This window comes from Peromyscus californicus, unplaced genomic scaffold (assembly GCF_007827085.1).
Source record: "Peromyscus californicus insignis strain IS unplaced genomic scaffold, ASM782708v3 Scaffold_19__1_contigs__length_69161282, whole genome shotgun sequence".
Classification (NCBI taxonomy): Eukaryota; Metazoa; Chordata; class Mammalia; order Rodentia; family Cricetidae; genus Peromyscus; species Peromyscus californicus.
This window is the reverse complement of record NW_026294491.1, coordinates 2,950,657-2,968,629: the sequence shown is the minus strand read 5'-3', so window position 1 is coordinate 2,968,629 and position 17,973 is coordinate 2,950,657. Positions and strand designations below refer to the sequence as shown.

Genomic DNA, 17,973 nt, shown 5'->3' with positions numbered 1-17,973 from the left:
AAATTGGACATCCTCCTGCCTCATCCTCTTCAGTATTTGCCTCCCGGTGTATGGAATTTCAATCTCAGCACTCACAAGAGGTAGAGGGAGGAGTTCAAGGTTGTCCTTGGCTACACAGCAAGGTAGAAGCCAGTCTGGGCTATGTGAGGTGTGAGAGGGGTGGAGCCTAAGGAGTAACTTCCTGTGGAACCCCATAGGGAGAGGTCAGCTGTGAGGCAGGGAGTCAGCTGTGATCAGTAACTGCAGAGAACAAAGACAGACCGTGGCGGTGAGGGTTTGGTGATGTTTATTAAGACGACATAGCCATCGGACACTGTCCTGGCTTGCTTTCTATTGCGGAGACAAACGTCAAGACCAAAATCAACCTGGGGAGGGAAGGGTTAATTTCGTCTTGCAGCTTACCATCTACTCTGAAGGGAAGTCAGGGCAGGGACTCAAGCAGGAACCTGGAGGCAGGCACTGAAGCAGAGACCACAGGGCAACACTGCCTACTGGCTTGCCCCCTTGCTCAGCTGGCATTCTTATATCGTGCAGGCCCACCTGTCCAGGGGTGGCACCGCCCACAGTGGGCTGGACCCTCCTCCACCAATCATTAATCAAGAAAACGCTTTATAGACTTGCCCACTGGCCAATCTGATGGAGGCAGTTCCTCCACTGAGGGTCCCTCTTCTAGCTCAGCATTCCTCGACCTGTGGGTGGTGACTCCTTTGAAGGTCAAATGAACCTTTCACAGGGGTGGCCTAAGACCATTGGAAAACACAGATATTTACATTACGATTTATAACAGTAACAAAATTACAGTTACAAAGTAGCAACTGGAAAAATAGTTTTATGGTTGGGGGTCACCACAACATGAAGAACTGTATTAAAGGGTCACAGCATTAGAAAGGTTGAGAACCAGTGCTCCGGCTTGTGTCAAGCTCACACACACACACACACCCACACACACACACACACACACACACACACACCAAACAGGGCAGAAGCTGCAGGGCGTACTGGGTATATCATAGCAGCACTTTCTCCTGTGTTTGCTCCAGGGAGGATGGTGGATTGTCCAGGGTACAGTCTGTCTGGTGTGGCTGCCTCCTTGCTCTTCATCCTGCTGACTGTGAAGCACCCAGGTAGGCTCCCTTCCGCCCTTGCTGGCATGCCCTGAGGATCTAAGATGCACATCCCAACCAGCAGTGCAATAACCCAGGGTGTTGAGGTCCAGGGCTCAGGCTGGGCTTCACACCCCCAGCTTCAGAAAGCTCTTGCCTTACTTGCTCATCTCTTGGACGTGAGTAACAACTTCAGGCAGCAATGAAAGTCACCTGGAAAGCGCGATTGCGTCTGTAGCTGGAGCATGCTCAGTTTTCATTCAATGCTCTAACACTGTGGGTAAGGCGTGACACGTAAATCCCACCAACGGAAGACACAAGATCTCTGTTTAGGTTCTGGAGAGAATTTTTGAGCAGTATCATTTTATTTCATCTTAAATCTGAATTAAATAAATTAATTCTTATGACTACTTTTATTGTATTAGCTTTTAACATTACGTGGGGTGGGGGGCTCATGTGCATGCCGAGGCTCGTGTGTGGAAGTCAGAAGAGAACTTGCCAGAGCTGGTTCTATTCTTCCACCACGTGGACCCTGGGACTTGAACTCAGTTCTTCATGCTTGGCTGCAAGTGTCTGTTAAACTTCCGAGTCCCTCCCTCTCCCGGACAGGGTTTCACGTAGCCCAGGCTGGCCTCTAACCCACATGGTAGCCTAGATGACCTTGAACTCCTGGTCCTTTCTGCTGAAAGTGCGGAGGAAGACCATGGTATACATGCTTGACATTCTTCGGCATAGCAACTGTCTGGCTGGTTTTGTGCATCAAGCTGACACAAGCTAGAGTCATCAGAGGAAGGAGCCTCAGTTGAGGAAATGCCTCAATGAGATCCAGGTGTAAGGCATTTTCTCATTTAGTGATAAATGGACAAGGGCCCAGTTCATGGTGAGTGGTGTCATCCCTGGGTTGGTGGTCCCAGGTTCTGTAAGAAAACAGGCTGAGCAAGCCATGAGGATCGAGCCAGTAAGCCGCACCCCTCCATGGCCTCTGCATCAGCTCCTGCCTCCAGGTTCCTGCCCTGTTTGAGTTCCTGTCCTGACCTCCTTCAGTGATGCACAGCAATGCTGAAGTGTAAACCTAATAAACCCTTTCCTCCCCAACTCGCTCTTTGGTCATAGTGTTTCGTCACAGCAATAGAAACCCTAAGACAGCAACAAACGGGATTATCAGACATCTCTCTGATTTCCAGGCATCAAGGGAGATGACTTAAAATTTGACCAGAAGACTCAAACTTTCTAAGCAAGCCATGCCTCTAGCCCTCGGTGAGGCCCCCATTTGCCACCTCCTGGACTTCTCCAGAAGGAAGGAGAAAACCAAGTCAGCTCCCTCGATGGCATGAGTGACCCAGGAAGGCTGCAGCACCTAGTGGCATTGTTGATTTGTCTAAACTCAAAATGGCTATAGAACCAAGATAAAGTTCCCCATGGAAACATCAACTCACACATTAATTTATTCGGGAATGAAACCCAGAGGTGTTGTCACTGTTAGTGTCTTAGAGATGGGCGTTCAAGAGTGCAAATCTCAGGGCAGAAGCGGTGGCTCCATTGTTGAGAGTGCTGAATGCTCCTCCTGAGGCCTGAGTTCAGTCCCCAGCACCTACGGCAGATGGCTCACAACTACTTGTAACCCCAGCTCCTAGGGAACTGACGTTCTCATCTGGTCTGCACACACGTGTGTACCCACACAAAGGTGCATAATTAAAAATAAAATGCTTAAAAAAAATCCCCGATCTCAAAGGCTCCTTAACCATGGAATTGCCTCCCAGTCACAAGGCTGGTGACACAGTCACACTCAAATCTTTAAACTTTAGGATGCATACAGTTTCTTTTTTAACCAGAAAATGTACAGATTTCCATGCTTGAATTCTCTGAATTGTTGACACTGAATCCCTCCTGCCTGCTGGTACCACATTCCAGCACCTTGGCTACTGGAAACAAGCATCTGGGTCCGTCAGCTCGTTTCCCTTTTCACTCTTTTGTAGATGAATTCAGGGTAGTCGGTCCTGCTCACCCTGTCCTTGCCAGAGTCGGGGAAGATGCCCTGCTAACATGTCAGCTCCTCCCCAAGAGGACAAGGGCGCACATGGAGGTGAGGTGGTACCGCTCCGACCCCGACACACCTGTGGTTGTGCACCGGGATGGAGCCGAGGTGTCGGGGCTACAGACGGAGGGGTACAGAGGCCGGGCAGAGTGGACAGAGGACAGTACTGACGAGGGGAGTGTGGCTCTGAAGATTCGCCAGGTCCAGCCGGGTGACGATGGGCAATACTGGTGCCGCTTCCAGGAGGGGGACTACTGGAGGGAGGCAAGTGTGCTGCTCCAAGTGGCAGGTATGTGCACAGGGGCCCAAGGGCACCAGGGGGCATCCACTCACCTGTGGCAACCTTAGTGCCTTAAAAAATCCTCTTTCAACCACCAAAAAACAAAAAACAAACAAACAAAAAACCCCTTCCTTTCTACTCATTTATTTAAAAAGAACTTATTCGTTTTTATTTTACATGTAAGGGTGTTTTGCCTATGTGTGTCTGTGCACCCTGTGTGTGCTCAATGCCCATGGAGGCCAGAAGAAGGTCAGATCCCCAAGGACTGGAGTTACAGATGGTTGTGAGCCACTATGGGGGTGCTGGGAATCAAACCCAGGTCCTACAGAAGAGCAGCTGGTGTTCTTAACTCCAGGACTCTCTGGAGACACTGGCCTCTCAGGCCAGTACAGCTCTTTCTTTGCTACTACCAACTTTAAAAAATCCATCAGCATGTATTCCTTGTGCAAAGTGATGGGTCTCATGATGTTTTCAATCAAGTTTATCATGGACTTTGACCGTATTTACCCATTGCCCTCTCCTGTCTCCCCCCTCATCCCACAATCTCCTTCTGCTTAATATGAGGGTCTCCAGTGTTATCCATTTCCCATGAATGACTTACTTTAATCCATTTTGAGTGAATAAACAGCATTGTGGAAGCTGGAGCGACTGCTCAGCCTTTAGGAGTGTTTGTTGCTCTTCCAGAGCATCAAACCATCATGTTAGCAGGGCATCTTCCCCGACTCTGGCAAGGACAGGGTGAGCAGGACCGACTACCCTGAATTCATCTACAAAAGAGTGAAAAGGGAAACGAGCTGCCGGACCCAGATGCTTGTTTCCAGCTTGATTCCCGCCACCCACAGAGCAGCTCACAACCTCCTGTAACTCCAGTTCCAGGGCATCCAACGCCTCCTCTGGTCTCCACAGGCACCAGGCACACACGTGGTGCACAGATGCACGTGCAGGCAAAACACCCATATGCATAAACTAAAATTTAAGAAAACACTATTGTGCATTCACACCCCGTTTTCTTTGTCCACTCATTTGTGGACGGACATCCAGGCTGACCTTAGAATTGGGCTTTGGCTGGACTTTGGGAAGGGTTATGCCATGAATGAGGGTGGGCTTAAACTCCCTCGGGTGTCTTCTCAGAAGTGGGACAGTGGGGTTACACATCAGTTCTGCTTTTGGGATTTTTGTTGTTGTTGTTATTTGGTTTTTTGAGACACTTCCACACTTACCAATTTTTTTCCTTGACGCTCACAGCCGATTCCCATTGCTATGTCCCATTGATTTGAAATGGATGTGAGGATCTGTATGTTTTGGAGATGCAAGCAGAGCTGGACACTGACTATTGCCACACTCAGGGACATTTAGAATTAAGTCTGGGGTTTTCTCCGAGTGCGAGTGAAAGGCTCATTCACTCATTCTCTCAGCCCGTGATATAAACAGCTGTGATGTTAAAGAAAGCACTTTGGGGTTTATACAAATTAGTTAGATTTCCCCCACTGAAAAAATGTTAAGGTACAGTAATTTCTCATGCATTTTACTGCGTGCCAAAACTGCAACTGCCCACTGAAGAAATGAAAATAGCCCATGAGCGTGATGTCTGAGTTTAATGATAAATGTCTCATTTAAATTAGAGTCCAGATATCATCCAAAATGGCAGACAAGGCACCTAGCACAGAGAACATTGAGAGAGGAAAAAGCAAAGCTGGGAGCACAGAAGCTGTCGTGAATGAGTCACACCACATCTTCACACCACATCTTCACACCACATCTTCACACCACATCTTCACACCACATCTTCACACCACATCTTCACACCACATCTTCACACCACATCTTCTCACCACATCTTCACACCACATCTTCTCACCACATCTTCACACCACATCTTCACACCACATCTTCACACCACATCTTCTCACCACATCTTCACACCACATCTTCTCACCACATCCTCACACCACATCTTCTCACCACATCCTCACACCACATCTTCACACCACATCTTCACACCACATCTTCTCACCACATCCTCACACCACATCCTCACACCACATCTTCTCACCACATCTTCACACCACATCTTCTCACCACATCTTCACACCACATCTTCTCACCACATCCTCACACCACATCTTCACACCACATCTTCACACCACATCTTCACACCACATCTTCTCACCACATCCTCACACCACATCCTCACACCACATCCTCACACCACATCTTCTCACCACATCTTCACACCACATCTTCACACCACATCTTCACACCACATCTTCTCACCACATCTTCACACCACATCTTCACACCACATCTTCACACCACATCTTCACACATCTTCACACCACATCTTCTCACCACATCTTCACACCACATCTTCACACCACATCTTCACACCACATCTTCACACCACATCTTCTCACCACATCTTCTCACCACATCTTCACACATCTTCACACCACATCTTCTCACCACATCTTCACACCACATCTTCACACCACATCTTCACACCACATCTTCTCACCACATCTTCACACCACATCTTCACACATCTTCACACCACATCTTCACACCACATCTTCACACCACATCCTCACACCACATCCTCACACCACATCCTCACACCACATCCTCTCACCACATCTTCACACCACATCTTCACACCACATCTTCACACCACATCTTCTCACCACATCTTCTCACCACATCTTCACACATCTTCACACCACATCTTCTCACCACATCTTCTCACCACATCTTCACACATCTTCACACCATATCTTACCACATCATCTTCACAGCACCTGAGACACAAAACAAATTCTGTCAAGTTTCCCTCCTCTCCCTCTTCACCATCTGAGTCCGAAGAAAAGTGTGGTCAGATGCTAAAGTTTAAAGACACAGACTGAGGAACAAACAAAAAAACCAGAACTCAGTGGGAAGAAATCCTAGTAACGATGCCTGCTTCCAGGCCCTGGGCTCCCACCTCCTCCCTGTGAAGGGCTCGGGGTCTCGGCCCCCTCTGCGGTCTCTGAGCTTCAAGGATGTTCTCTCTCTCTCCAGCTCTAGGATCTTCCCCAAACATCCACGTGAAGGGACCTGGAGATGGAGGGGTCCAGCTCGTGTGCACATCCCAGGGCTGGTTCCCTGCGCCTGAGGTCTACTGGGAGGGCACCTGGGAAGAAAAGTTGTTGAGTTTCTCTGAGAATCACGTGCTGGGTGAAGATGGGCTGTTCTACGTGGAAGACACACTGGTGGTCAGGAATGACACTTCAGAGACCATTTCCTGCCTCATCTACAACCATGGCCTCAAGGAGGCCAAGGAGGCCACCATTGCCCTGCCAGGTCAGCGCTCTGCCTCAGGCACCCTGAAAGGTTGGGGGGGCTGCTCAACAGTAACTCATGTTTTATTTGATTGTATTTAAATAATATGCTAAAATTCATAAACATTTATGTGAGAAAAGCATATAGTGAGTGCATTTTAATTCAGTGTTGATTTTTCCTCGGGGATGTTCAATACATTGGAAATATAATAAAAACATTCCTCCAGCTGAGACATTGTCCTGTGCTATGCTGGTTACCTCCAGGAACCAATCACGTGCTTAGTCAGAATGGGATGGTTTCTTTGACAGCTTCTTAATTATAAATAGTAACAAAATAGTCAATAAATAGTAACAAAAACAATAATCAAAACACACAACACAGTTGAGATGAGGTATGTTTCATGTGTTGTTAGAAGTTAGAGCTGGGATGGAGAGAAGCCCTGAATGATTTTGAGAGCCCAGAAAATCCTCATGCTCAATGATAAAGATCTACTTACCATCTAGCATCATCTATCACCTATCTATCTTATCTACCTATTAATCTATCAATAACCTATCATATATCCATCTGCCAACTATTTATTAATTAGTCATCATTTATCTATCATTCATATATCTAATCCACCACCTAGATATCACATATCTACCAATCACCATCATCTATTAATCTATCATTGACCTATCATCTATCTATAATATCATCATCTATCAATCACCTATCTTTCTAAATATCATCTACCTGTCTGTCATCTATCTATCTATCTATCTATCTATCTATCTATCTATCTATCTATCAATCTATCTATCATCTATCTGTCTGTCTATTTCTATCTGAAATAGGCATTAGTTTTTCTTTTGAGACAGTCTCACTCTGTACTCCAGGCTGGCTTCAAACCCACAGCAATCCTCTTGGCTGAGCCTCCCAGGGGTTGTTACTATGTTACTATAAGCATGAGCTGACGTGCCAACCTAGACATTGCTATTACATGATGAGTATCGTCTGTAAATACCTTAAATTGAAGTGAGATTTTAGGACACTCTGTTTGGACGTGTTGCTGATGTAAGCCCAGTAAATGTGATGTCAATCAGTGTCATATAGTCCCAGTGTGGAATTCTAAGTGATACTTGTTTGTGACCATATATTTCATACTTAGCACTCATTTATAAAAATAATATGTATTTTTTACTAGCACTTAATATCAGCTGAAGCAAACTGAATTGATGGTGATAAAATTGACAGCTTTTTGTTGTGAAAAAAGTAAAATCTGTATTACCAGATGATCCATGGGGAAGAATTATTTTTCTGCTTTTCATATTTTTTAAGTAAATTGAGTTCTTAAATAAAATGTAAAGCTTGCCTTTATTTCTGGAGATAGTTTCTTTCCTTTCCTTTATACTAAATTTTTTAAAGTGTTTTTCTTTTTCTTTCTCCAGAGAAACTCCAGACAGAGCTGGGTGAGTGAGATTCTCATGCATACCCCTTCCTGGAGGAGGCAGATCATAGAAAACAGCCGGGACACCTCATGATCCCCAGGAAAAGGGGAGACAGGGCTCTCCCCGGTGCTGGTTAAGTTAGCGTGGGAAGGGAATGGCAGGGCACAGAACTCCACAGCCTCCTTCAGATACTGGTATAGGGAAGGGCTTCTTCGATTTCTGTTGCTACACACCCTCCTGGCACTCACTTTTAGCCCCTGACCAGAGGGTGGTGTGGGCTCCTGCACCCTTACATCTCCAAATCTAACCTCTGCTGTGGGCTCCTGCACCCTTACATCTCCAAATCTAACCTCTGCTGTGGGCTCCTGCACGCTTACATCTCCAAATCTAACCTCTGCTGTGGGCTCCTGCACGCTTACATCTCCAAATCTAACCTCTGCTGTGGGCTCCTGCACCCTTACATCTCCAAATCTAACCTCTGCTGTGGGCTCCTGCACGCTTACATCTCCAAATCTAACCTCTGCTGTGGGCTCCTGCACCCTTACATCTCCAAATCTAACCTCTGCTGTCACTGCATGGTCACCAAAGAGCCTTTGTTTAGTCCCACAACTATCTTAGGATTTGAGTAGCAGTAGGTATATTTTACAGTTTGAAACTCTGAGACATGGACTGATTCAGTATGTAAAGTCAGCCAGATTTGAAATGACCGAATATTCATCTTATTCTGAGAGTTTTAGCAGTAAAATCGTTCCATTAGGTGGTGTGTAGCCTGGGCTTTAGCTCGTGTTCTCTTCAGACTAGCAAGGCTCTTCCTTAAACAAGGACCACTGGCATCCTAAGACCATGAGTCCCACCCTCCTTCAAGAGTAACCCTGAGCCTCATACCTCCCCTGGGGTATTTGCAGGTTCTGAACCTCACATAAGAAGTCCGTGTTGGTAGAGTTACTTCTCCATGTTGGTTCATTTCTTGTTCTCTGTCTGGTATATTTAACAGCTTCCTCAAGGGTGATTGGACCTTCCCAGCCCATCCTTGTCCAAGTCGGGGAAAACATAGAATTAACTTGTCACCTGTCACCTCAAACTGACGCTCAGAGCATGGAGGTGAGGTGGATCCGATCCCACTATTACCCCGCAGTCTCCGTGTATGTGGACGGGGCCCACTCGGCTGAGGAGCAGATGGTGGGGTATAGAGGGAGAACCATGGTGATGAGTGACGCCGTCCATGAGGGAAATCTGACCCTGCGGATACACGATGCCAGACCTTCAGATGATGGGCAGTACCGGTGCCTTTTTGGAAAAGATGGTGTCTACCAGGAAGCCCGTGTGGATGTACAGGTGATGGGTAAGAATCCCAGGTTAACACTGGGATGTATGCTGGTTCCTGGGAGATTTCTCTGGCTCCCAAAGTATTCTCTGTGCTCATTCATTTTCAGTTTATGTTGAACTTTTAGTGCAGCAACCACCACAGATTCTTCAAGATCACAACTTGAAGTTTTCAAATAAATATTTTTACTAGTTCTCTGAGATTTTCAAACCATGTGTGTTGATCATATTCACCCTCCAACCTCCCCACTTAACTCTTCCAAGATCTACCCTCCCTTCTCTACCCCCCAACTTCCTATCCTCTTTTTTTTTTTTTAATTTAATAACCCATCGACTCCAATTTGTGCTCATGGGTGTGGAATCACCCACTAGAGCATGGTCAGCCTACAGGAGCCACACCCTTTAAGAGAACCGACTCTCCCCTTCCCTGAAGCTATCAACTGTCCACAGCGCCTCAGCTCGGGGTGCAGCTCATGATCCCCTCCCACTTCCCTGCTGAAATGCTGACTGGCTTGATCTTATGAGGTCTGGCATAGGCAACCACGGCACAGCTATGAATTCCTGAATACAGCGGTCCTGTCAGCTTCAGACACTGTTTCAGTTACCATGCCCACCCCGAACCTCTGGCCCTTACAATCCTTCTGCTTCACTCTGATGGCCGCTCAGCCATGGGGGGTGGGGGGGATACAGATATCCCATTTGTGGATATCTGAGCACCCCCCTGACACTTCCCTGCACTTTGACAGCTGTGAGTTTCTGTCTTAACCACCATCCACTGTACAAAGACGCTTCTCTGATGAGGTCTGAGAGCTGTGCTAATCTATGGGGTCAGAGATCAAGAATCTGGAAGGCAGTTTGATACTATTTAACAAAATGATAGCAGGAGGGTCTCCCTTGGGGCTACAAGCTTCACCACTGTGAGTTCTTGGCCAGTCTGGCAGTACCAGGCATTTCCTGTGGTTTAAAAGTTTAAGTATAGAACAATCAGGAAAGTAGAACTCTCAAGCACCTCTATAAAGCGGCCATAGGTTCTGGACAATCTGAGACTATTCCCCATAATTTTATGTGAGACTCATTATTTCCCAGTGCTGCTGAGATTCTGGGAACTATGTAATTTCCAGGAAGTGTAGTAATTTGAAGACTCAGCTCGATCTGCCACATACACAGAATTTGTGAAGACCGACAGTGTGGGTGTGCTCAGAGGACGGCACACAGAAATCACCCCTAGAACAGCTCTCCAAGGTCAGCAAATGTCGTCAAGGACATAGGCCCAAACCATGGCTGTCCTTCATATTTCTCTCTCCAAGTCCCAGTCTAAATTAATGAGCAGGTGCGTGAAGTGCATGGAGGATTTCTACATCGCTTTCTGCCTCTGCTTTGAGAAACTTCTACCCAGTTTCTTCCACGCTGCCCATGTGTCTCATGTCTGATCAAAGCAACTTTGTTGTCAGGGCCGGAGGAAAGAGGTAGGGAGTCAAAAAACCCTCCTAATCTGCCTCAGAAGACTTTGGAATAGAAAATAGAAAAACAGAACAGGAAACCCTGTAGCCGGCCCCAGTTCCCAGAGGAGGCCTCGGCTACGAGCTCTGCTGTCCTCCCCCTCCCCCGGGGAAGTTGCTGAACACACACACACACACACACACACACACACACACACACACACACACGCGCGCGCGCGCGAAGGTTTCATCTCTGCTTCCTTGGTCTCTGTCCCCAGCGGTGGGTTCCACCCCACGGATCACCCAGGAGGTCCTGAAGGATGGAGGCATGCAGCTGAGGTGCGCATCGGATGGGTGGTTCCCACGGCCCCACGTGCAGTGGAGGGGCAGAGACGGAAAGGCAATAGCATCGTTTTCCGAGGCCTTTCATCAAGAGAGCGAGGGCCTGTTCCAGGTGGAGACGCTCCTGCTGGTCACAAACAGCTCCGTGGTGAATGTGACCTGCTCCGTCAGCCTCACTGGGGGCGAGGAGAAAGCTGCGCGGTTTCCTCTCTCAGGTTGGTGACTGCATGCTTTCCTCTGGCGTGGGATTGAGACTGATTCACAGGGATCTGCGGTTTTTCTTGGAGAGGTTTCATGTGCTCAGGCTGGCCTGGGACTTCTGATCCTCCTGCCTCCACATCACAAGTGCTGGGATTACGGGTGCGAACCCGACACTCAGCCCGCTACTGCTGCTGCTCATCCTCCTCCTCCCCCTTCTCCTCTTGTCTTCTTTTCTTCTTCTCCTCCTGCTTTATTTTTTTCTCTCTGGTGGGGTATTTTTTTTTTAATAAATCTTTAAAAAATAAATCTATGTTGCTTGCAAAGTTTGTCCTCAGGTCACTTAAGAACAACATTCCTCTGAGTTTCTCTCTCTCTCTCAAATAAATTCAACAATAGTGAATTTATTTCACCACTAGAAATTAATTCTCCTCAAAACCCTGGTGGTTATAGCCTGGGAGACTTTACCACAACAGTCGCTCCAGTGACTCTGTGACGCAGTGATGTAACTAGAAAGAGAAGGAAAATGGGGGGGGGGGGGGGGGGGCACCAAAGCCAAACTTGCCTGCTTCCCTTGGCTTCTGTGGAGCAGGCCCGGAACCAGCAGGTTCCTGGAGGGACCCCGTCCTCAGGCTGCTCCTGGGAATCTTGATATTTTCCTAGTCTCATGACTTACTGGGGTTTGTGTTTCAGACTCCAAGATAGCTTTGCTGTGGATGACCCTGCCTGTTCTGGTGCTGCCTCTTGCCATGGCTGTTGACCTGCTCAAGGTGAAGCGCCGTAGGAAAGGTACGTGGGTGAACAGGACTGGACAGGCACTGGGTCACTCTTCAGCAACCGATGAGTCAGGAGAGTCCTGGCTCACGTTCCTGCCGTCAAGGCTCAGCGATGAGCGAGCTTGGAGTTCGCAGATACAACAGCAATGGGGTTAGACACAACAACTTGGGGGCTGAGCTTGGCTCCGGGCTCGAAACCCCAGGCTCCGTTGGATCTGGGTTTGCATCCCTACTCTGGTACTTGGATCATGGTGACTGAACTCTCTCAGCCTCAGCTGGCCTCATGACGACAATGATGTCATGATACCTCAGCATAGGGGGAGAAGAGGAACCAGAAAGAGGTTAGGAGAGAGCTAGTGAGATGGCTTGGAGTTAGGAACACCTGCTGCTCTTGCAGAGGACCTGAGTTCAGTTCCCAGGACCCACATGGCGGCTCACAACCATCTGTAACTCCAGTTTCAGGGGATTAACACTTTCTTCTGGCTTCTGCAAGCACCAGACATGCCATGGTTCACAGACATACATGCAGGCAAATAGTTATAGACAGAAAAAATAAAAATAAATAATTTTTAAAGGAAGTTGGAAGAGGAGACAAAGATGGGCAATGGGAAAAAAGAAAGAATAACAGCAAAGTATAGTGACATCTGTGTAAGAAAATGCCACACTGGAACCTATCGCTGTGTGCTAACTCCTTGGGGCTGGAGAGGTGCCTTAGGGGTTAAGAGCTCTGACTGCTCTTGCAGAGGGCCCGGCACCCACTGGGCAGCTCACAGCTGTCTGTAACTCCAATTCCAGGAGAGTTGCTCAGCCTCAGGCTTCTTGTACTGCCTTGCCAATGCCCAACCACGATCCCCTGCTCTCACCCATATCCCACCCCACTGCCAAGCAGGAAAGCCCCGATCTGCTAATGCCTTCCATCAAGTGAACAAAACCCTATCTGGCCCCCAACTTCTGGGGCGCCAACTCTCTGTCAGCCTACAAATAACTCAAACCAGTCACATACTTTCTTGGAAACCAGGGGGCATCTCAGCTTCCAGTTACCGCAGAGCTGCCTCCTGAAGCTCTTGTGGGTCCCTGGGCCCCCAAGTGCCACCCTGTGTTCCTGCATGTCCAGCCCTTAGACTATGTCCTCACACCCCAGGCCATGAGTGCAGGTGACTAATAATGTGTCCACTACTGGTGTCAAGCATTTGGTCTTATTTAGCTAGCTTGGATGGAGAACCCCTCTCACCGAAAAATAAACAGAAGGAGATTAAGGCAGAGCCGTGATGATGGTGAGGCCAGCCATGGTGTTAGAAAAGAGGGGGGACACCTTGTTGATGCAATGTCTTCCTTTGCACTGAAAAGGGAGGACAGCCTGCAAGACTCCAAGCACAGCACGGGCAAGAATTCCTCTTCCACCATAAGGGCAGAGCGGGGAGGGCTCCCCAGTTCTTTCTCCACTGTTTCTATAGTGGCAAAGCCAGATTCAAAGACCATTTTTCAGGGCAGAAGTCTAGCGTTTATTTCTAGTTTATATTATTTATTATTCACAGATGTGACTTGCCTCTTCTATTACCAAGATCCACAAATGTATCTTAACTGAAAATTGTGTGGTTGTTTTCCCACACCCAGTGACTTTTTTTTCTCTGCTGATTCCTGCCGTGTGCTTTCCTGTAGAGGTTCTGGGCTCCATTTGGTTGACATTTCATCCCAGTCCTACACACAGCCGGAAGCCCTCGAACACCACTCTGTCTGACTCCAGCACGTCCTCTCCATTTTTTCTCTTCACCCTTGACGTTCTGTAATCTCCTTCTCTTCTGTGTTTCCTTCCAGACCAAAAAACACCACAGCAATCAGCAAAATCTCAAGAATGATGAAAGCCACATGAGGGCTTCCCTCTGACAAGAAGCTCTGGTTAAAAATATATATGTGCACGATGCAAGCCCGGTGCACCCCACTTCCTGAATATGCACCATGTAAGCCTGGTGCACCCCACTTCCTGAGTATGCACCATGCAAGCCCTGTGCACCCCACTTCCTGAGTATGCACCATGCAAGCCCAGTGCACCCCACTTCCTGAGTATGCACCATGCAAGCCCGGTGCACCCCACTTCCTGAGTATGCACCATGCAAGCCCTGTGCACCCCACTTCCTGAGTATGCACCATGCAAGCCCTGTGCACCCCACTTCCTGAGTATGTACCATGCAAGCCCTGTGCACCCCACTTCCTGAGTATGCACCATGCAAGCCCTGTGCACCTCACTTCCTGAGTATGTACAATGCAAGCCCGGTGCAATCCATTCCTGAGTATGCACCTTGCAAGCCCTGTGCACCCCACTTCCTGAGTATGTACCATGCGAGCCCGGTGCACCCCACTTCCTGAGCACCCCATTCTTCCTTTCATCTTTCCCCTCAATGAGCAGCGCTGCCCTGACATAGGAATGGCCTCACCTGCTGCTGTCCAAAAGGGTTCTTCGTGGGGCAGCACCCATTCCTGTTGTTCACAGTGAGGGACACCTCCACCGGAGGCAGCCCATCGCCCATCATCACCTTGGTGTCACACAGTGATGACATCTTCTCTCCTTCTGCATCTTTCTGCTGTCCCTCACCCTGGGGACCCTCCCTCGCCTATGCACAGCAGCCTTATCCCACCACTTCTGGAGCCATCATGAGGATATAAGAAGGGGAGCCTAGATCTGGAGAGAAGTGTCACTCATCTGAGACCTGGATGGGTTTTTCGAGAAACATCTGATGCAGAAGCTCCAGGGGGACGAAGCACCCCACCTGTGGGTGGGAGGAGAGGGCTTCTTTTCTTTCTCCACAGAGAAAGGACTAACTGTGAGTCGCAGTTCCAGAAGACCCAGCACCTACACTACGAATCAGAGCAGGGGCTGGAGAAGTGGCTCAGCGGTTAAGAGCACTGGCTGTTCTTGCAGAGGACCTGAGTTCTACTCCTGGCACCCACATGGCAGCTCACAACCGTCTCTAACTCCAGTGCCAGGGGATCTGACATCCTCTTCTAGCCTCTGAGGGCACCAGGCACACACCTGGTGCACAGGCATACATGCAGGAAAAACATCCAAATAAAATAAAAATAATTTTTAAAAAACAAAAGATTAGGCCAAAGTCAGCTTTGTGGTCTCTATCCAAGCATGTTTGCAGCTGGGTCATGGAAGGGTAACAGAAAGATGACAGGAAAAAATTGTTAATATTCTATTGCTGTGACAAAACACCATGACCAAGGTAATTTATAAAGGAACGCATTTAATCTGGGGCTCATGGTTCCAGAGGGTTAGAGTCTACGGTCGTCATGGCGGGAGCATGGCAGCCGGCAGGCTGGCACTGGGGCAGTAGCTGAGAGCTCACATCTGAGCCACAAGGATGATGAAGAGAGCTAACTAGGAGAGGCATGGACTTTTGACTCCTCAAGGCCCAACCAGGCCAGCGACAGTTGTTCCCACAAGGCCACGCCTCCTAATCCTTCCAAACCGTTCCTCCAGCTTGGGACCAAGCACCCAAGCATGCAAGCTGTGGCATTCTCATCCAAAACACCACACTCTGTAATTCTTCCCTAAATTCGCTTTTTTAATCCCCTAGTGGAGATTATGTGAACAATAAAAACAGCTGCGTGAGTCCACAAGGAGTCCTAGTGGCTTTCATTTTTATCTGCAATCTATTCCTTTTCTCTTCCCATCACGTCTCATCTTCATGTCCTTACAAGTGGGACCCATGTAACCAGCACCCACATGAAAACAGCAATGCCAGAACACAGGAAGGACCCAGTATCCCCAAATGATGGACATGCTCATTTTAAGAGTGCATATGAGTTTGCCTTTAAAGCTCATATAAGCTCTCCTGGGTTCACTCCCCTATTTCTTGGATGGAGGAAACATCATGAAATTTGACTGCATCATTTTTTAACTAAAAATTATAATCCCTCCAGTGATATTTGCCACCACACCACGGCCAGTTAAGGAGGACAAAGCTCTGGACCGCAGCAAACACTCTGCGGCACAGTCCGTCTTCCCAGAGTTGTTTGAGGAGCACTGCCACACGCTCTTAGGAAAATGGAAACAAGCATGTGCATGAACTTGGTCCTAAGGGAAGTGGGACAGATCGAGCAGAAGCAGCAAGAACCAGCTCTAAGTAGACTTCAACCTCCTGAAAGAACATAGCCGTGGGAGTCCAAAGTAGAAACGAGAAAGCCCGGGTTAGCCATAGTAAAGAACAACAGAGGACGCTGAGGGAGCAGCGGATGGAAGATGAGTGCAAATACATGATTAACCAACCAGGTGAAGTGGGCAGAAGATAAGCACGCTACACACCCAACCAACTGCTTCTAAAGGTCAGATGTGGCCGCGTACTCTGATCTCAATCACCTGATAAAGATAATGGCAAGTGCTGTGATAATCTTGAGATCAGTTCTGAGACTGCCGGAGACCTCTGACCCCTTCCTGAGATGGTATATTCCTTCACCACATATGAGAAACAAGGGTATCTACAACACAGCCTTTTAGCCAAGTGCTAGCAAGTTCTTTCACAATGTCTGCTCCAGGCCCATGAATTTACCTGATGCTTTCACACATTGTCACCTCCTGGTCAGTTCTCTCATTCACTAAAACAAAAGACGTGAACGGTTCAACTTTCTGATTCTCATTCACCCAGGCCCTCCATGGACATTGATTAAATCCGCCTCATCCAGTATACACAGCATGGACAGTCCTCAGCTGGGCCCTTCCATCTCACTCCCATGTCGTGAGCAAGGAGAGAAAAGCTTCCTGTCCTTCAAGCCGGTGAATTCCGGAACAATTACCGTTCCTGCTCAGAATGACAGTTGGAGAGACGGCTCAATGGCTAAACGCACACACTACTCCAGGGGACCTGAGTTTGGTTCCCAGCGCCCACGTCAGGAAGCTCACAACTGCCTGTAACTCCAGCTCCATGGGATCTGATGGCCTCTTCTGGACTCCAAAGACACTTGTGCTCACGTGCACAAACACACAATCACACACACACACACACACACACACACACACACACACATACACACACACACACACGAGAGAGAGAGAGATGCACAACACACACATAATTAAAAATAAAATAATTCTTTAAAAGGGAAGAAAGAAAACACTAATTTATACCTTGAAATTCTAGATCTAAGGCTGAACATCCACAAGCAAGTCATAAGAGACTTACAAGATGAAGCAAGTACAGACAGACATTTTCTAACAAAATTTTATGTATCACATGCTAACTTAAAAATGAAAAATAAGCTTTCAGGAGAAACCATTTGAAGAAAATGATTCCCTTTTAAATGGAGATATTCACTAAGACCATGTGATTTCCAGCAGTTGCCAAGTGGTGACAAAATACAGTAGAGTATGAAAATGCAAAATTGGGGGGCTGGAGAGATGTCTAGGCAGTTAGGAGCACTGGCTTCTCTTGCAGAGGACCCAGGTCTAGTCACAACTGCCTGTAACGCTGGTGCTGGGCCTCTGACATCCCCTTCTGTCCTCCATGCACTCTGCACACATGTGGTGCACACACATGCATGCGGACAACACACCCATACACACGAAATACATTTTTTAAAATGCAAGTCTATTGAGAGTTGGCAGAGCCCTCTGGTCTGCTGTCATTCTGTTTTTGTTTGAGACATGGTCTTGTTCACGTAACCGAGGCTCTACACATACTGTCAGAAGTCAGTCATGGAGTAGGGGAAGCATGTTCGACTTTAGTCTCTCA

General features: G+C 47.9%; 1 protein-coding gene across 1 annotated transcript; it reads left to right on the top strand.

The window, feature by feature from the left end:
- Nucleotides 1-1,045: 1,045 nt before the first annotated feature.
- Btnl2 (butyrophilin like 2) lies at nucleotides 1,046-17,606 on the top strand. Its single transcript, XM_052743842.1, has 9 exons — nucleotides 1,046-1,124; nucleotides 3,080-3,427; nucleotides 6,473-6,754; nucleotides 8,167-8,187; nucleotides 9,161-9,508; nucleotides 11,207-11,485; nucleotides 12,162-12,265; nucleotides 14,060-14,116; nucleotides 17,577-17,606. Exons 1-9 carry the CDS (start codon nucleotides 1,046-1,048, stop codon nucleotides 17,604-17,606), a joined length of 1,548 nt encoding a protein of 515 aa, XP_052599802.1.
- The last annotated feature ends 367 nt before the right edge of the window (nucleotides 17,607-17,973 follow it).